At 45.0% G+C, this 20,590-nt stretch overlaps 1 protein-coding gene across 2 annotated transcripts in view; it reads right to left on the bottom strand.

Moving 5' to 3' along the window:
- Window positions 1–20,590, bottom strand: part of ACVR2B (activin A receptor type 2B) — a 104,857-nt gene that overhangs the window by 10,876 nt on the left and 73,391 nt on the right. For both annotated transcript variants that reach the window (XM_042042904.1, XM_042042905.1), the window contains exons 2-9: window positions 17,472–17,679; window positions 13,377–13,486; window positions 11,665–11,816; window positions 10,187–10,330; window positions 8,957–9,100; window positions 7,976–8,124; window positions 4,233–4,347; window positions 2,234–2,372 (exon numbers count right to left, since the gene is read on the bottom strand). In XM_042042904.1, the coding sequence (XP_041898838.1) occupies window positions 2,234–2,372; window positions 4,233–4,347; window positions 7,976–8,124; window positions 8,957–9,100; window positions 10,187–10,330; window positions 11,665–11,816; window positions 13,377–13,486; window positions 17,472–17,679 (1,161 nt within the window). The remainder of the gene's footprint in view (window positions 1–2,233; window positions 2,373–4,232; window positions 4,348–7,975; window positions 8,125–8,956; window positions 9,101–10,186; window positions 10,331–11,664; window positions 11,817–13,376; window positions 13,487–17,471; window positions 17,680–20,590) is intronic.

Raw genomic sequence — 20,590 nt, 5'->3', positions numbered from 1 at the left:
CTGCAACAAAGCCTGGCGTTCACCTGTCACTGCAGACAAATGTGATTTACATTCCTCCTGCACAATGGTCTTTTCTGTCCCTGCTGCCTGTCTGGCCATGCATTTTCCACCTCATTGAGTTACGAATCCAAACCCTCAGCCGGACCTCCGGATCCCGCCATTTCCTTGAGAAAGTTTGCCAGGTAGTCCGGGATTTATTTTAATAGAAAGAGCAGATCAACCCATCCTCCCCACATTTTAACACAACAATTCAACCTACAATAACCTAGACAAAGGTTGCAGCATGAGCATAATTTCATTTTAGCACTGACTAGCAAGGTCAAGCATATACAACACTTATAATTTCTTGCTTTGTGATCTGGCTTGTTCATAGCTTTGAGTCAGCCCTGACATGCTGGAGCCAGATGCACTTGTCCCAAGTACCAGCTCCAAAGTGTAAAATGATTTCTGAATGCTTTAGTTATACCAGTTATGGCTGTGAACTGCCCAGGGCCATGGGAATGAGACAACTGTTATGAGTATCAGTGCAGATGCTGGATGATAGCAATAACTTCTGCTTATTGAAACATCATTTGGCTTTTGGCAATGCATAGATGCTTTCTCAGAAAGAGCAGCCCAGCTTAACTGATGGGCTTCTCACAGTGCTCCAAAGCATCACTTATGGTTTCTCAGTAGCAAAAAGTGACCTCTTTCCAGAGCAGAGATATTTCAAGAGGGTCTTTCCAGACTAAAATAAAAGAGCTGACCACTTCATCTGGTCATGAATTGTGACACCAACAACACGATATTTAAGTACTCTAAAGAATGAAATCACTAAACCAGCTTATCATTATTCTTGTCTACTCAATGGCAATCACTAAACCAAACTGAAACACTTGCTCCAATGCATGGCACAGGGTCACTTATGACTTTCCTTTTCCTCCAAGAGGAACCCAGGCTAAGAAGAGCTGTACTGGTGATCTCCAAGCTAAATGTGCTGTTTACACAACATCACTTCTGAGCTGGAAGTGCAGATGAGGCTCAGTGTAACCCCCTGTAATCCCAAAGGAAGCCTTCCCTCTGATTCAGTGGTGCTGTGTGTGTCACCTGGGGTATCTCAGATGCCTGAATTGGCAGGAAATCCCAAACATGACAGGAGAAATGAAAGTGGATATTTGAGGCACCTCAACAGAGAAGGGCAATTCCTACATGAATGATCTGTGTACCACTGTTTTACCCTACTGTGCTCCTAGCTCCCTGCTTCTCCAGCATTTCACCTGGTTACACTGTACATTTTTGAAGAAGAGACCTTCTGTTACCACATACTTACGGGAGGAATTTTAATTATAATCAAGCTCTTCAGTCCTACTGTAATGCTAACAAAAATATTTCAAGTCTAGGTGAGGTGCTGTTGTTTTATGAACTTGATATTCAGAGCACCCATATCTATACAAGAAGAAAAAAGTTGGAGGAAGCAGCCTTGGAGCTACTACAATGACATGATTGCTTCCCTGTCCTGCACATGGTCACTAAAGGACAGATGTCCTAACTGGACAGAAAAGGTGCCCCACTTTTCAGTATAATTTTAGTATCAAAAAAAAGGAGAAAGGAGACACCATTAAGTTCATAATTTTGGATCCTTCAGGAGAAAGTGAGATCCTCCAAAGCTGTAAATGAAACAATGAACCTAGCCCACTGCTGAGAGAGGGCTTGATGAGCAAAAGTCAAAGGTCAATAACTAATGACTTATGATAGCAGGGAAATGGGCTTGCTGACCCAGGAAGATCCTTCCAGCCCCGTGTTCCTGCTATTTCACTAAGGTGCTTTCCATTCAGGCTACCCCACTGCCCTGCATAAGTGAGGTGACAGCCAAGCTGGCTGTGTGACTCTTCTCTGGAGCCCAAGGCATGCCCTGGTCACAGGCAGGAATGCAGAGTGCCACGAGAGCAGCACAGAGCAGGCTCAGGTCTAAAGGACACCCATACTGTAGGGACCACATTCTCCCTCTCAATTCTCAGAAATTTGCAAGGTAACCAACATAGTAAAAAGCACTTTGAGACTTGGGCACTTAAAAAGGTTACTATCTACAGACCTTATGTAAAAAAACCAAATGAAAAACAGGTTAACTGCTTTTAATAAAAATATGTCATTGGTTATATTTTTTTTTTTTAAACAGAGACAGATCCATTCTTTGGACCACTAAACCATATTGAAGCAGAGCCCTCCCCAGGGAAGAGAAGATCTTTATTCTTACCATCAACTGCTCTGCATCTGGAGACTAGCTCCCACAACACCAGTCCCATTGCATACATGTCTATTCTCAGGAAGGCGTCTCGTTGGAAGTTGATTGCTCCCTCTAACACTTCGGGAGCCATGTACCTCCTTGTTCCCACCTACAGAGAAAAAACACAGCTCAAGTTACGCTGCATTTGGGCCCCTCAGCCTCTGCTGGTTGGAGGTGAGTGACAGCTAGTTTCATTAGCCTGGAGGCCACTGCTGCTGAAGGTGCACCTCGCTCAAAAAACAAGCGAAGGGGAGCTGTTTCTTCTGACACCGGTTCTCATTAAGATCACTCGAGTCCAGATAAGCTACATGAAGGAGAGAGCCAAAGCGCAAGGCTACGTGTGTGATACTCATTCAGTGCACACTTCAGGTCTGCATCCTGCTGCATGCTGCTCCAGCAGTAAACCCTGCATTAGAAAATGCTGTCTGTGGAGACACACACAACACCCCGACGTCAAGTCTGACTTGGTTATCCTAGTTGTTGGGAGGTCAGTCCTCTTTCACTCAAAAAAAACCCCCAAAACCCCATAAAACAAATAGATAGACAGATAGAAAAAAACCAACAAAACACACCAACCCCCCCAAAAAGCCCAATCAACCAACCAACCAAAAAAACCAAAAAACCAAAACAACAACAAAAAAAAGCAAACAAAACAAAACAACAACAAAAAACCAACCACCACCAACAAAAAAACCCAACCAAATAAAAAAACCCCAAAAATATCCCCACCAAACCAAAAACAACCAAGGAGAAAAATTGATATATCCTAAATGGTAGGAATGGTAGGAAAATGTGTTGGTTTGACAGCCCTGGGTAAAACAAGTCTCCTACATCCACAAGAGTAGTAAAGCAGGAACCCTGAATAGTCTGCCCTGCCCTAGCTTGCCACGGTTTGGAAAAGACATCCTCTTGTTTTGAGAGAATGCAGTCCTCATTATAGTGCCTCCATTGTTATGTTTTGTATAGCTCATAATGTAGGAGAGTAGACAGGACAACAAGGGAAAAACCACCTTTTGAACATGGGAATCGAAACACCCTTAATAATTTCCTTTAAGGAAATTCTCATCTGTTCTTGCTGTTACCTGAGGCAGTAGGGGCAGAGTGAAGCCAGGATATGAAAAGACGTGCAAAATACTGGAAAAGTCACAAAAAGATGACAAAAATGAGGAAAGCTGGGGAAGGCTAACCCAGAAGAGTGTTCATTCCTTCTGAGATAAAGGTAAAAAAGGGAGGCTGCACAGGAGATGGGAATTCAGAAAACCCTGGAGGCACAAGGAGGGGATGACGGACTTGCTGTACCCTGGCATGAGAGCAGAATGAGGGGCTGCTTGCTGCAACACAAAGGCACAAAATTAGGAACCCATAAAATTGCAGTATATTGTTTACACAGTGCACAGCCAGCTGTCCCAAAGGTCACCCAAGCAGCCAGCCTGGCTGAATTCTTAAAATTAAATCAATAATTTTAGGATTATTAATATTTGTATTGTGGTATTAGTATTAATATTTAGGAGCTTTAATATTTGTTTTAGGGCCTAGAGAAGTGGTCTGTGCAGCGGACTCCAAAACTAAACACTTCTAAGATTCAGCTGGACTGTCTTGCCTTGCTTTGCTCAAGAAATGTTGAACCAGATGATCCTTGAGGTCCTTCCCAACACGGTATTCTGTGATTCTATGATTCTATGGATATTTATTACCAAAACAATAAAGAGTCAATGAGCCCTGTGTCTGAAGGAGGAAGCCACCTGACCCCAGGGCTGGGGGGACCTCACCTGCACATGAGTCAGAAGCATTTGAGCATCCTCCCCACTCACACAGATTAAAGCAGCTCCCAGAATTTACGTCTGAGCACAAGTTTTTATGGAAAAAATCTATTTTCCCAAGAGAATTAAATGCATCTAGACAAATTAGCCCCCACTCCAGAGGAGCTAGGGCAAGGTCAACTTTTTAAAAAGTTGAAGGTAATGATTACCTGTCCATGAGTGTCCCCTGGAGGTTTTCCAGGTTCAAACCGTACAGCCAGTCCAAAATCAGCTAGCACAGCTGTCAAGTCGTTCTTCAGCAAGACATTTTTACTCTTGAAGTCCCTATGGACAAGCCAAGAAGTAAGGGTATTTCATGTCATGTGTCTAAGTCACATTGCAGTACATTGTATGTCTATAGGCTTAGCAGCTCCCAGTAAATCAGCTCCTTTCTTCCTTTCTTCCCCAGCTTCCCAACTTGGCCAGTGCTGACAAACTTGGCTTCTCCTCACTGCCCTTGTCCCTAAAACACAACCAAGCAGCCCTGAGCTCACCAGCACAGAGTCAGCCAAACTCTACAGTGAATTAATAAAATTAATAAAATAAATTAATACAATTAATAAAATAAAATAAATCTGATCTGAAGGGGCTCTTTTGATGAGAGCAAGCTGCATATAAGGTGCCATTTCTTGCTCCAAGTACCAGCTCTGGACCCCCACATCTGGGCCCTTCTCATTCCCAACAACAAAGCCAAGGCAGGTTAAGGGAGTAGATTACTCTTTATCCTAGTAAGGATGTTTGCTCCTATCTACAGAATTAGGTCTTTTTGGAAATCAGCAGATTCTGGTGAGACTCTCTCCAGCCTGATTACACGCTTCAACAGACTTTTGCCATAGTCATCTATTAGCCTTCTGTTGTAATTGCTGGATTGATCTTCCCTGGAGAATTCGGAGGGTTGGAAAACAAGCAGGGAAGGGGGTGAGGCCACACTCAGACATATTGTCAGGATCGAGCAGGCAGCTCACAGGCAGTTGTAAGAATCTGCAGCAGAGATGGTGGGTCTGTGCTTGAAGGGGATATTTGTGTCAGGCCTGTGCTGCAGAGGGATCATTTCAGGGCAGCTCAGGTAAATCTGCAGGGGCTGGGAAGGGTGGGGGTTGGAGGAAGATCACACTAAGATGCCTAACCAGTCAAGCCCTGTTCCCTGGGCTTCCTGCGTTTTCATCTGAAAAGGAATGTTTGGCAATCTAATTAAATTACAGACCTTAGACAGCAGATGGCAATTGTCCTGTATGCTCAGCATTATAATTTCCCTATCATCAATTCTCTCAGTGACCCTGCTGATTGCAGGACATTGCAGGCCTGCACAAAATAATTAATGAGGGCAGATACGATTGTTCTGCACTAGAGAGACCTGTCAAAATTCTTTGTGAAGAGAGAAACTGCTGGACCATAGAGAAGGGGCTGCTCTCTGCAGCCTCGGATGCCAGAATATCAGCCCAAAGCACTGCAAACAAAAATCATCCTGTGCCACCCAGCCCCTGATTCTGAGCTTAAAATATCATAAGAGAGGATTTATCCTTTCTAAGCTAAGCACAGCATGATGGGCATTTCTGGCTTGAGGATTAAGATGGGGTAAGTGGGTGTGAAGTTGGAGGGCATCCTGCAGCCAGTGAACCCCAGCAGAAACCAGCCTCCATCACCTCTAGGACCACAGTACAGCTTTGCAGAACCTCCCAGACATTGGTGCCCCTCCACTACACAGAAAAATTGCATTTACCACTACCTGTCATCTCAGAGACTGCCTGCTCCCATGCTACAGCAGTTTCCCCACAGGCTTAGGAAACAGCCATCATCTAACGACATGGATAAACGCCTTTGCTCGCTCAGGATTAGGGGATTATGCCCTCAGGGTGGTACAGATTGTGCAAGAGATTTTTGCAAAGCAGTGGCTCGATGAGGACCACACAGAAATTATCAGACAATCTGCCTGAACGATGTGGTTCCAAGGTGAAAGAAGATGTAAACCAGCATTACTGAAGGGGCACGTGCTGCTGTTGCTCACCTGCAGTGCCCGTTGGGCATGCAACAGTTAACTCCTACATCTTGATACACAATGCAGGGATTTCCCTTTGCAATTCCATTTTTTCCCCCTATTTCCATACATTCCCCCATTTTTTTCACACTTTGCTTCCTTCCTTCCTTCCACAAACCACCTTGAACTGGCAAGTCTGAGTTGCAATGCAAACGTATCCAGGCCAGGGAGAAGGACCTAATTAATCTAAGCCATGCCAAGGAGAATTCCCATAACGTCATAAGCACCATCCTAAAATGGTCACTGACAAAGAAAAGTGGCATGAAAAGAAGAAATGTTTTTGTTCCATCTAGCACTTCAAACTAGAGAATACAGAGCAAACAGACTATGAGTAACGGGTGAGTTAATTCGATTGAGACACCGGAGATTTTATTTGCAGCTTCCACGTGGGGGCACTTTTGCACCAACAAGTGATTCCATAACCGTAATCCTCCTTGTAATGCCGGGGGCCAGAGAGGAGTTGGCTGAACCCCTGCCCAGCAGTGACTGGGGAGTTCCACCTGGCAACCCCAGCATCTCCATCCATGTGCACTGTGGGAAGCCGTTCAAAAACATCCCCCACGCCCCCCTCCCCAGATTTAAAATGCATTTAGTGTTCTCTTTCAAAAATAAAATTAAAAGGAGTGGGGTAATCCGAGGAAAATCCCTTGTGTCCTGAAATCCCTCCTCCACTAGGTATGTGCTAAATTCACACAAATGCTGCATTCTCCAGCTTTTATCACTTGCTAAATGGACAGGGACACTAATGAGCACGATCTGTTGTTTTAAAGCCTTTCTATAGCCTTCCTCTGTTCCCCACCCTCAGGAATTTTCATCTATAAACTGCTGCCTTTATTCTACAGGGACAAATGTCAGGGACACAGGGGTCAGCTCCAGGAGCAGCACAAAGGCAGCTGCAGGTTCTTTCAACAGCCCCCAGCTCTTCAAAACTTTCAGGTTTGGGGAGGTGGGGTGTTTTGGGGGCAGGGATACCCTTGCAAAAACAGGGATTATCTTGCCATACATGAAGCCAGGCCTGCCAGAGAGGGTACAAATTGCTGCAGCTGGACGTAGGGTTTAAGTTCCTCCTGGATGAAATGCGGTGGGTGGCGCAGGAGTATGGCCACGGATTACAGCCTGTAAATCCCTTCTGGAAATCTCCTCCATCCTGCCCTACCACGAGCAAACCACTCAGAAGAGATGCTTTAGTCTAGGGCAAGCAGTGTGGGACTTTAGAGAAGGGCTAAATCATGAGGATGGTTTAACCCACTGCTTTCCTGCTGTCCCCACTGTGCTGCCACCCATGTGGTTTGAAATGTGTGCTAGGAGGTCTCAGAGGTAGGATGGTGTCTGCTGTGGTGTCTCTCATAAGCACCCTGGCATGATTTGGGCCTTAAAAAACTACAGGGAAAGATAACTAGCAGCCATTTTCTGCATTTCCACAGTTTCTCCACTTTTTACCTTTTTTTTAACGTTTTTTACAGATCAAAAGCTCTGTGGGAAGACACGCAGTGGAGTTATCAGTCTAAAAGATGGAAAAACAGGGTCCAACTCCTGGTATGGCCATAGAAATACATGGATTATAATGTGTTGGTATTATCAAGCAAAGTCCTTTCAAAGAGCAGTTCTGCAGTGACCAGTATTCCCTTCCCACCACAAGGGAAGAGTTGATGGAAGAGAGAAGCCTCTGCCCTTCAGACATTTGCCATCAACCACTACCAACTGTGCTATTCCACAGGCAAGACACTTACTTGCCCTTCACCATTTTATACGTGGTTGAAAAAAATTCTTGTCTTAGCACAGGATTTGCTGGGTTAAAAGGCCTTCACTTCCTAAAAGCACAACCTCCTCCATTCAACAGCATCATTTCAAAGAGGGTGTCAACAAAAGAGGCTTTACCTGTGTGCTATGGCAGGTTTGTGTCCTTCACCTTTGCACCAGGGGACATCTTCATGAAGGTAGGACAAGCCACGGGCCATCGTTTCTGCAACATGGCATAGCTCATTCCAGCTGATAATGTTGCCCTTCAGGTAATCCGTCAGAGAACCCTGCAGAACAGGACACTGTCAGTTCTTAGTCATAGACCCCTATACGTGATAGATGTGCCAACTCATCAGTTTGGAGAATGATTTAGAGAGTGCTTGAGAAATCTGAGCCTTGATTTAACAGGGGGGAAAAAATCTCTAGTGAAAGTAAAAAGAAGAAATAAAAATCAGAAGCATCCATGAGTTTTTAGCCCTTGACAGCACAGACCTCCTGATGTCTACTTATCTGTCAGGGAAGGGGAGGGAGGTAAGGAAGGGAAAAATCATCTTTAACCAGAGCAATTCATCTAACCTAAGCAAGGGGAAAGCCTTCCATGCAAGAAGATAATGCATGGTATCAGCTGGTTGTGGCAATGATTGACTCAGCAGACCTTGGATTTAACAGGGGGATAACACTGCTGGCTCAACCCCAGATTTGCCCATTTGTTTCCAGAGTTAGTCATGCTTTGTAACTAAAGCAATCCATGGAACAGGAGAAGTGCCCCAGGCCCCAAAAGCAGACATGGAGCCCATCTGCAAAGGGCAAGTTGGGTCTGCGAAATCTGCCTCCTGTGATGCTCATCTATGCACATCAAGAGATGTTGACCACCATAGACATGAGCTGTGGCCTTTTGTGCCTTTTTCCCAAGTCCCACCTTTATTAATCCTTGTTTGTGTAGGAAAGCCTTGAAAGCTAAAGGAAGGGCCTTTGAAGCAGGGGAGCAGGAGCACTTTGCTGCCACAGAGCCGTGGCCCATCAGGAACGGACTGGATAGATTACAGGGATTATAATCCTGCTCTATCACAACAAGCTCCCTCTCTGCCTTCCCAAAATGTACATGCAATGATACATTACCTTGTCATGGAAAGCTGTGATCAGCCAGAGCTCTGTCTCCAGGTTTGTCCCCCTTTTCTCTGCTGCGATAAATTGCAAAAGGTTTTCATGCTTCATGCCAGGAGTGTTGAAAATCTCCCTCTCACTCTGCCAAGATTGCTTATCCTGAAGCAGGGAGAAATGCACCATCAAAGATCACACTTCCCTTTAAAGCAAACAGCTCCTTCAGTTCAGTCAGAGCAGCTCACACTACTCTTAAAATCATGCTCCAGTGTTAGGATGTGATGTATCCCTTCAAAATGAGCCTGTTTTCCCTAAAGAAGAAAGACTGGAAATTGCTGTCCTTACTCTGCCCTCTCCAAAATTATCCTCAGCTATTCCTAAAGGACATGTGTGGGGAGTGGAGAGGAAGCCAAACTCAACCTTACTGAGAAATAAGATTTGTCAAGATCTCCTAAGGATACTTGCAAGAATAAAGCCTGTGCATGCAGCACTCAGATCAGCCTTGTAGCTGTAATTGTTGCAAATGCAAAATCTAATCTAGGCTCAATTGAATATTTACTAGTAGGTCACAGCTGACTTGGACCGAAGTTGTGCAGATCTCCTTTAGCAACGCTATGACAACAAACATGAGGTGGAAAAGTAATGAAGGAGACAGCGGAGGAGCACAAAGATGTTTTAGTCATTTTTCTTTCACTTGACTTTTGATTGCTTTACTCTTTTCATCTGCAATTCCTAGAGAATCAAGCCATGAGTGTTCAAAGGTTTCCTAGCGCAGAAGACAGGAGCTGACAGAAATGCTGCACTGCAATTAGCTTGCACAGCACTGGAGCTCTGCCTTTGGAGGCTGTAAACTGCTCACGAGGTTTGGATCCAGATTTACAACCCACCCAGGCAGGACACAGAAAGCTGGGGCTCTGGCCCTTTTTGTGCACTCTGGACACCGCAGCTGCACCCTGCCTTGCTGGATTTAAACAACACAGGCATTTGCAGGGAAGTTAAAATACCCTGTAGATTTCAGAATGTGCTGGGATTTGCCATTCTTGCAACAAGTACTGCATTTGGAAGCATTTGGTAATGAGATAATGCATGGAGAAGTGTAGGAAGGAAGGGTCCTTGAACTTTTTCCCCCAGCAGAAGAGCTCAAATGCTTCTTTGTTATGGTCTTAAAAACCATAATCTCCATAGGCACTTAGAGCATCTCAGCACTGGTGAGGAAGCCTCTGGCAAGTAAGTGAGTGTCCCTCTCACCTGAATAGGGAAGATTTTCACTGCTACGTAGTCGTTCATCAGCTGAGCCTTCCACACACAGCCAAAGCGTCCCCTGGCCTTGATCTCCAAGAGCTGCAGGGGCTTTAGGCCAACCAGGGGAGAAGGGGGTGGCGGGCCAGGGTCCTGCACAGGAGACAAAAAACACTGTCACCAGCTGAAGCTGGACTGTAAAATAAAGGGAGGGGAGGAATGGAGAGACTGTATGTAGGGAAAGAAGTGTGAAGAAGTGACATTTTATTTAATACAAATTATTTAGATGTACTGTTTGCAGCAAGAACAGCCTGAAATTCCCTCTCTTGCTTGCTCTGTAGGGTATTGGTATAGAAGACATATAACAGTCTACACCTCCAAGTGTCATTTCGTGACACTACTGCCTGCCATGCTCTGGGCAAAACCAGAATTCTCCTGTGTTTTCAAAGCAAAAGTTATTTTGGGCTGTAAAGCACTGATGTCCTCAAGGCTACCTCCTGCCAAAAGTGGGAACCTTTTGATCTTTGTGACCAGACAGCAAACTACATTTAAAACCTCCCACTGCTCTTCACTACATTAGTATGTTCCACGTCACCCCAGCCATGGGCAGTGAACAGCTCTGTCAGCATCATACAGATCATATCTGTTTAGACTCTCTTTTGTCCAGGAGAACAACTTAACCCCACAGGATGCGTGGGGTTGGAGCTCTGTCCTACCTGCTTTAGATGGTAGGATAACAGAATGGTTTGGGTTGGAAGGGAGCCTTAAAGATTATCCAGTTCCAACCCCCCTACCATGGACAGGGACACCTCCCACTAGACCAGGTTGCTCAGAGCCCCATCCAGCCTGGACTTGAACACCTCCAGGGATGGGGCAGTCACAACTTCCCTGAGCAACCTGTGCCAGGGCCTCACCACCCTCACAGGGAAGAATTTTTTCCTACTATCTAATCTAAACCCGTTCTCTTTCAATTTTAATCCATTCCCACTTGTCCTGTGGGAATGCTCTTTACATGCTCTTGTAAAAAGTGCCTCTCCATCTTTCTTGAGGGCTCCCTTCAGATACTGGAAGGCTGCAATTAGGTCACCCCAATGCCTCCTGCATCCATTCTCTGAGGGCTCACAAAACCTGAGCTTCATCAGGGAAAGCATCTTCCCTCCTCCCACAAAACTGGCAGGAACTTTATCATCTCTCAGAATCTCTGATGCTCTACAAAGTTGGCTGAAATCAGGCAATGGATTTGAGAGTTTGGGAGGAAGGGCAGGGTTGTCTAATTCCCTCCCCCAGGTATCTCAGACATGGTGATAACCCCACCTAAACCCATCAGTCCAACACTTCCATGGAGGCCAACTGTGCCACCAACTTCCAAAAACAGAGAAGAAAATTTAGGCCACCTGAAAAGAGTGAAGCAAAAGTGGATGTGAACATACACTGAGCAGCCTCTGTGCCTTTTGCAAGGCCCAAACAAAGGGGAGTGACTCCCTCACCTCAATGATGTCCACGTGGCCGTAGGGAGGCTTCCGGTGCCGGTACATCCAGAAGGCCAGCAGGATGGCCATGGACAGCACAGCGATGGGCAGCAGGGAGTACACCAGGATGTTGAGCAGAGAGGGCGTTGGCGGCGGTGGCTCGTAGATGACTGTGAGGAAAGAGCAGGGTAAGCGAGGGAAAAGGGCCTTCAGGAATGCAGCAGCACTGTCAGCTGCACATCCAGATGCAACCAAACCCCATCTGTCTCTCCATTCCAAAGCTGACAATGCTGGCTGGCATGTCCCATCCCGCCCAACAGTATTCACAAGGCTCCATGGTTTTCTCCTCTCCGTAGAAGTACTGTCAGTAATGGAGTTACAATTGCCCAAACCACACTTTGCAAGCTGAGCCTCCATCTGACCTTTATTTAAGATAGGTATTTCTTGCTGGGATACATAAAAGCAGAACATTTCCTCCTCTTAACCCTTCCAAATGTATTAAGAGAGCATAAAATCCCTTGCAGCGTTGCTTTACCTTTCACAGTGATTGACAAGTTGTCAGTTTTTAGTAAAATGCTGCCGGAGCCACAATCAAATGCACTATTCCCACAGTAGTTCTTGTTCCAAATTACATCAGTGCAGTTGAGACACAAACAATGGGAATACTAAATGGAGCCATGTTGCTATGTTGGAGACAGGGAAGGAAAAAATAGCAAGACTTGCCAAATTAAACAAAAACCTGTGAGAGAAAGAATATTTGCTACTAGGTTGCTACGGGTACGTTAATAACAGGAGATAGTATAACCCATGTAAACAACTAAAAACCTATCAGGAAAGCCCAGGAAAATCTGATAAAGGTCTGTTGGAACATCTCAGTAAATGCAGGTAGTTCAAAGTGGTGGAAACCAACCTGAGGAAAAGATTCACCTGCTTTAATAGTTTTTATTGAATGATACTTTAAAAAGTATACACCTAAAAGAATCATCATTTTTCTATTAGCCTCTGAAGAAGGTCCTGCTATTACTTTTCTTCCTTGATGCATATCCACAGACTCTGAAAGCTGACACACACCCTTTCCCTTTCAATCCCCAGACCAACAAAATAGAATCAAATGCAAAAATCCCAGAAGGTATCTGGAGATTGTGACCTATGAAATTAATGAGGAAGGTGTCAAACACCTTTTAAGAATTTGAGGCTCAATCCATGCTGTATAAATCACTCTGCCCTCTTTCCCTCATGTGGGATTTTGTTTTGTAACATCCCACGGTGAACTGTCCACCATAAACAAAACCTAATTCTTACTGATGGTATCCATTGCTTTAGCCACAGAGTGAAACAACCTTAAAAAACTGTTCTTAAAGAACTGTAGCAAAAGAATTTCTGACTTTGTAACCAAAACATCCAGCAATTCAATGTTGGCATGAAGTTGAATCGGAGGAGGTTTAGGACCAATACTTGGAAAAGGTTCTTCACCCAGAGGGTGGTCAGGCACTGGAACAGGCTCCCCAGGGAAGTGGCCACAACACGAAGCTCAGAGCTCAAGCAGCATTTGGACAACACTCCCAGGCACATGGTGTGAATCTTGGGGGTTTCCTGTGCAGGGCCAGGGGTTGGACTCGATGATCCTTGTGAGTCCTTCCCAACTCAGGACATTCTATGTTTCTATGAAAGTCATTGGAAACTGGGTCTAGGGGAAGAGACCCCAACTCCCCGTCCTCCCAGTCACTCACCTTCTGGGCCGGTGACTTCAGGCAAATGGGTAAATTTCTCATTGCAATAGTTGCCCTCGCAGCAGCAGAAAAACACCTGAGGGTTTTCTTCTGTGGCTACGCACTCCTGCCTGTGCCAGGGAGGGACAGACACGGAATGAAGAAGAGAGAAAAACAACGTCAGCCAACTCCTGCCTCTTGTCCTTGGGAGCCAATCTGCCCCAAACTGTCTTCTCCACACACCTTCTCCTGCGGCTGTGCCACACAGATCAGCAGTCTCCACTTACAGAAAACAACTTGGCACTCAAATACCCCAGTGGATAGCAAGGACCCTTGAAAAAACTGTGAAGGAAACAAATGCTTCCATATGTACTGAGGGCATTAGATGGTGAGTAATAAATAACAGCCGCCGCTGCTAACGGAATGAGGAGAAAAACGACAGAGACGCCTCAGTCCCTGAACAGTGACTTTCCCACAGCCCATATGAATGCTGCCAGGGCACAGAAGCATTTGATCATGCAATTAAAGATTGTGCCATAAAGCACACATGATGAGGGCTGAGCTAATGCTGCTCCCACAGCCTTCAGCATCACCAGCTCTGAGCACTTAAAGGGCACCAGACAGCAGCAGCAACAGCCCTGCTGCAGCAGGAGGAGGCTGCAGGTCTGAGGGCATGTAGTGATACCTCAAAGTGATGGCTTTATACTGAAAGAGGGCAGGTTTAGGTTGGATATTAGATACAAATTCTTTACTGTGAGGGTGGTGAGGCGCTGGCACAGGTTGCCCAGAGAAGCTGCGGATGACCCATCCCTGGGAGTGTTCCAAGGTTAGGTTGGATAGGACTTGGATCATCCTTGGTCCTGTGGAATGTATCCCTTCCCATGGCAGGGGGTTGAAACTAGATGATCTTTGAAAGTCCCTTCCAACCCTAACCACTCTAGGGTCCTATGATTCTCATTTTGTTTCTGGAGTTTTTAAGTTTAATTTTCAAGTGCCATGTCCTCCATAAAAAGCTTATTTCTGCACAAAAAACCTTTAAGAAAATCAGGTTGCAGCTCTCATTTTCTGCCTTAGCCTCTTATCCAGGTACTGCTACAGCCTTCCCAGCACTGAGATTTCCTTCCACATTGTGCAAGGCCTTAGGGGACTTCCATGGATCAGACCAACTCCACTTCCACACATCCTCCCTCTCCCCACAGATCAATGCCAAAAGAGATGTGCAGTGATTTTTGCAGTACTCTAGCTGTCATTTCTTTCTGTTTCTTAAATGTTGCTTCCCTTCCCTGCCACCTTTTGCTATGCTACACTCTGCTTTAGTTATTAGGCTTGCAGAGCTGCTCTCCGCAGAGAACTGTATCAAACTATTTCCTGAAACCCAGCTAAATTATATGCATAACTTCCTTCCCTCAGCCACTTGGAGGAAGTAGCAAAACAATCATATGCGTTTGACATTATTACTCATTTCTGAACCCAAGCCAAGCCTCCCTTTCTGTGGTATCACTGACATACTGCCATGAGAAGAATGGAAAGGGCTATCTTCAATCCTAGCACTGGGCAGTTTTCAGTGCTTTATTCCCTTTGAGAGAAAAAACTGGCTATAGCAAAACTGTCTCCTCCAAGGTTTCATCCGGGAAGCACTTGGTTTGTTTTTCAGGCTCTCATTTTTTTAAACTTCAAAGCAAAAAAGTGGCCATTTGACTTATTCAAATGAACAAAGATGTTTCAACAAGTTAAACAATGCTTCCAGATGCTTTTTTGTGAAATCAGATAACAAGCCCTTTGGATTTAACAGCATCAGTGTTGGAGCCTTCAATAGAAAACACATCCTTTGCTAAATCTGTTGGTTAAGAAATCAAGCTAATGAGTGAAAACAGCCTGCTCCACATCTGCAATTCATTATCCCTGCCTCTGAGTGAAGCCATCCAGGTATGTATGACATGTTACACTTAGCAAATATTACAAATGAGACAGTGGGAGAGAATGACACATTTTTCTGTGGCAGTGAGGGCACATTTCGGAGAGGTTCACGTGCTCTGCAGGGAATGTGAACATGACCTCTCCGGCAGGGCTGTGTAAATAAACGAGCGCACACAAGTCGATTTTTAAACACTACCTTTTTCCTATAACCTTAAATGTACATGTGCCACGTTCTTGTTTCCTCAAGATGAAGAATAGAGTAAGGAGCCATCACCCTCAATGTCCCAACCCTTGCACTCCAAAATTTTTCCACATTGCAGCGACAAAGGAGGCAGCACTTGGCACATCCCAGCGTGTGCTGCCTGTGCTCCAAGAGCAGCAGCAGCAGTCAACAGAGCAGGACCATGCCCTGCATCAGGGAGGCAGAACACAGGTGCATTTGCCAAGGCTGCTCCCAGAAACTCGGCATCCAAAGGTGCCAGAGACACAAAGGGCATCAGCACAGCACCACTGATCGAAAAATCAGCATTTTAGCCTTTTTTGCCACCTTGGTATGCAACACTGCCTGCATGAAAGTCTGCCAAGGGCACTCAAGGGAAGAGAAAAAATGAAAAGCACTGCATTTAAAGAGGCTTTATTCCTTTATATAATTAAAGCTAACGTTTATTTCAAATGTTGCTTTTGATATTTGTACTGCTTTTTAATTCTCAGAAGGTGTTTTAGCTTTGCCCTGGAATTCGTGGCTTTGAAAAGTCAGGCTGTGGCATACTGAATGCTCAATTCTATGGCTGCAAAAGACTGGTGAGGAGCCCTGGAAACTTTTTACCATTGTAACAGAGCAACACATTATAGCAAAGTTTAAGAACCACTACATCCCTGCAGAGACACTCAGTGACAATACAAGTGTCACTGGATATGAGAGCAGGCACTGAAAGGAGAAATCTGTTTACAGTAAACACTTCTGCTTGGAAGTAGGAAACTACAGTGACCTTCTGTTCTCAGAAGAATCAGCATTAAGATGACTAATGGGCCAAGGAGGATTGATTTATTGGGAAAGAATAAAAATTTAACTATATATAGAGCCTGGCTACTCAATTGGCAAGGGAGTAGGTGTGGTAGGAAAGTAACCCTGGAGCTAAAAATAGAACAAAGAGGAGGAACAACTCACAGTTGAGATAAGCCAAAACAACAGGCACAAAAGCTGGGGAAGTGTACAGCACCAAAGGGAGAAAACGCTGCGGCCATTGGACAAATCTCATCCCACTTTAACCCCACAGCTTAGCGCCTGGTGTTCCTAAAACTTTCGGAAGGAGAAGCTACAAACATGCACAGCTGAGAATTGCACAAAGGTGAGATCAACCTACATCGGTGTTATATCGAGGCAAATCCTTGAATTTTATGTTGCTAATCCTTATTGAAAGGGCTGGGCTTGGCTTGGTTTGTTAATCGTTGGTTTGGGTTTTTTTTAACAAAACCCCTGAGCTTAGAGCTACTGAACACTGTCCTTTTCAACTGCGGAACTTCATAGGGCTGTTTTCTTTAGCTGTAATTCTTTTCCCCCCTGTAGAATTGCATCAAGGGAAGTGAGAAAAGACTAGTTAATTTTCCCAGCTATTTAATGAGGCTGGAGCCTTCGTACTACAAAACCTCACTTCTTTTCAGCTCTCTACAGGCAGTGCCACACAAACTCATATTGCTTTTGCTGCCCCACTCTTTCTCCTGGCCCTTCTCTTCACTCAGCCAAAGAACGGTGGAACTTTTTGCCACATCACAAGCGCCAGAATATCTCAACCCCTAACCACCCCCAGATATCTGTGCTTTTCTAGACAACTCCAAATGATTCCAAGTTTTCACTTCTATCGCCAAATGCTCCTGGAAGAACATATTGCTCTTCATTTGATGGTACAGGACAGGTTTTTCAATGAATGCTTGAATTATCAAAGCTTTGCTAGGTATGAAAAAAAACAAAACAAAACACAACACAAAACCCCTAAAAGTGCCTTTTGCAGCTTCTATTTAGAAAGTCAAAGCAGGTAAGTGACAATTCTGAGAGCTGCATTAGCAACAGAAGTAATTACAGGGGATGATTTTGCCAATTAACTTGGACTTGCCTTCTTTTCCTCTATGCAAAAAATCACAAGCCTTTGCACTTAGAGGATTGATTAAACCTGTATTTAGATAAACCAGTTGGGCTATTACCTGTCATAGCAGTTGAAGTCATCTAACCAGCAGCCTTTCTTCACCAGCTCGATGGAGCCCGAGTTGTTTCTCCAGGAGGCATAACAGTGGAGCCGCTTGTCCTTCTCCCCCTCACAGCGCTCCACGCCGCTCTGGTTGGTCTTCTCCAGCTCCCAGTTGGCATTGTAGTAGATGCACTCCCTTGTCTCAGCCTCCCCATGGCCTGGTCCTGAAAAAGAAATCAAGCCCCAAGAGCATTCAAGTAAAATCAGGAATAAATCTTGGGAAGCATATCTCCACATGGCTGTGTTTTAGGTGATGCATACATTTGATTCCCTGGGAGCTGAGCAGCTCAGCAGTGTGAGCTTCAGCACAGATTATTCCTCTCCTCTGGGTTGAGGTGGGGGATGGAGAGGTCAGGTTTGCCTAAGGTCACACAGGAGCTCATGGTGAAGTCAAGAGGCCAGCTGAGAACTTTCCAGATCTCCTCTGCACAATGCTTCAACCTCAGGACCCTAAAAAAGGGGACGCACAAGGCAACACATACCCAGTAATGTCTAACCACAGAAACCTTGATTAGGAAAGACAACCTCCCAGGGTGCTACTTGATGCTTGCTGGGATGTCATGCAGTGGAGTTACTCTCCCTCTCCACCACTACTCTGGGAAACATCACCTAAAAATACAGTTTCTTCCATGGGTAGGATGTAACTGAGAACAGATAATATTCATCCTGCAGAGGAGGGCCAGACCAGTGGCAATTCCTCACTTAGAGCCTGGTTCAGACTTACTTGGGCAAGTCTCCATATGATAAATGCCACGTTTTTAGCTGCAGTTGACACGGCTCCCCGTGCCTCTCCACTCAAACAAGCCCTTCAGCAACAAACTGTTCCCCAAAACAAGACTGGCCACCACAAACGGATGCTTGGCCACCACAAACAAAGGAGTCTCCATATCCTGTGGGTCTTTCCTGCTTTAGAACCTTGTACCAAAGGACTATGGAGCTCCTACTGTCCCCAGGGAAACAATTCCCCCATAGCCACCATATGGCAGAACTGAAATACAATTGCAGACACATCCATTAAAACCAGAGTCAAGTAAGGGAACATTGATATCTGCAGGTGACCTCCTTTGTCCTAAACCTTAGAAATCTTCTCTTCATCTGGAAATACTCTGTTTTGTGGCATTTTGAGGATTACTTTAAAACAAAATGAAGAATGAAACAAACGCACATCTTGTAAGCAGACAAACACAAAAGGTACTGTGTGCCCTGTACCATGAAGCTGATGATTCTGTAAATCCTGAAATGCCCTGCAGCCATCTCTCTTTGGGATTACCCAACCTAAGGCAAGGTCAGGCCTGGCCATTATTTTGATGGATTGCAATCATGGAAAACGTAGGTATCTCAATAAAATATGTTGACAACTGGGTAGAAAACACAAATAGGTCCCGCAGGATGGTAAAACAAAAGTGCTGTGCTCCCAGAATAGCCAGACCTCTGTGAAGGCTAGAACTAGGTTTCTAGATGGAAAACCACAGTTCTGAATAAGCTAGGAATGATGTGTCTAACCTGCCCCCAATCCCAACACCTGGACTCAGCAGTGGGTCATTTTCATGGCACGGAGCAAACTCATCACACTAAGATGTCTTTGCAGGCTGAAGAGGTGTTCAACCCTTCATAACTCTTTTTAGGAAGACTGCTTGATCTGCATCATGGGAGACTGCAAGGGAGTAGGGGTATGAGAATGTCATAAAGCTGACTTCTGAAACTGGAAATTATATTCAAAGCACACATGAACGAGAGCTCAATTTCAATAGCACCTGCAGGTTTTATCAGCGCTTGCAAAGCTCCATCAGAGTTTTCCTCTGACAAGTTGCTTACAATAATGAAAACAACCTACCAATATCCCTCAACACAGAACAATGTCAATATTGACACTCCTTGTTAAAGCCTTGATATTTGTTCTCTTGATACTTACACCGTATATTTTTAGGGCAGATTAAGCACTTTTGCTAAATACTGGTTAAATCAGCAGGAAAGTAAAAGAGCTTTTTCTTGCGTGTGGGGGTGGAGGGCGATATCTTTTTTACTTACAAAGGAAAGAATAAATATCTTAACTTCACAGAATCATAGAATGGCTTGGGATGGAAAGGACCTTTAAAGGTCATCTAGTCCAATATCCCTACAATGAGCAGGGACATCTTCAACTAGACCAGGTTGCTCAGAGTCCAACCTGACCTTGAATACTTCTACAGCCACCACCTCAGTGGACAACCTGGGCCAGAGTTTCACCACCCTCATTGTAAAATGCACCTTCATCGTAACAAGTCTACCATTGTAACACAGCTACCAACTGGTACCTGACACCTAATCCTCACTTTTCACCTTCTGCACAACTCCTGCAAATACACTCTGTAATATCATTTTCATCATCCCAAACTGAATATCACTTTTGACCAAGACAGAAATTTTCTCTGCCTCCCCAACTCCACCTCCCAGAAAGCTGGGAGGTTTAATGAACCATTTCACTGGAAAGCAGCCCCAAAATCTAATCCTAGCTCAGCCACCAGCATGTGCAACCCCAAGCAATATCACATAGGCTGTGTTTTCTCCACCTGCAACAACGGTCAATGCAATGCACAGAGCTGCGGTGAGATTCGATATTTCCACTGTGCTTTGGAAAGGGAACGTTGAAAAGATGTGAAGCAGGAGCTGTATCGGATATGGGACCAGCAAACTGAGGCTGCTAAATCCTGTGTTGAGCCCAGGCTCCCTTCCCCCAAGACAGTTGTCTTTTCTGGAACAAGTTTCAGCTGAAGACTAAGAGCTGCTTGCAAACACGCAAACCCAACTCTGCAAACAGCAACCGCGCCAGGAAAAAGGCCTTTCCCAGTTTTCCCCCCGCTGTCAAAGTTTAGATGATTTGAATAAAAGCGTGCATAAAGTTTTGGATGACTAAATAGATATATGCTTTCTTTATAACAGCTCCTAAGGATGCTTGCATTAAGAAGACACTTTAAAAACCTGCGTGTTTGTTATCTGCTTTCAGATCTCTTTAAAAGCCATTTGGTAGGATCCTCACCCCGCTGGGTGCTCACAACTGCAAGAAACCCTTCTGTTTGTACCCAAGATGGTCTCAGC

This window comes from Corvus kubaryi, unplaced genomic scaffold, assembly GCF_017639235.1.
Source record: "Corvus kubaryi isolate FWS band 111438036 unplaced genomic scaffold, C.kubaryi_AGA036_p1.0 37398, whole genome shotgun sequence".
Lineage (NCBI taxonomy): Eukaryota > Metazoa > Chordata > Aves > Passeriformes > Corvidae > Corvus > Corvus kubaryi.
Note: the sequence above shows the minus strand (reverse complement) of the source record. Positions and strands in the feature narration are given on the sequence as shown.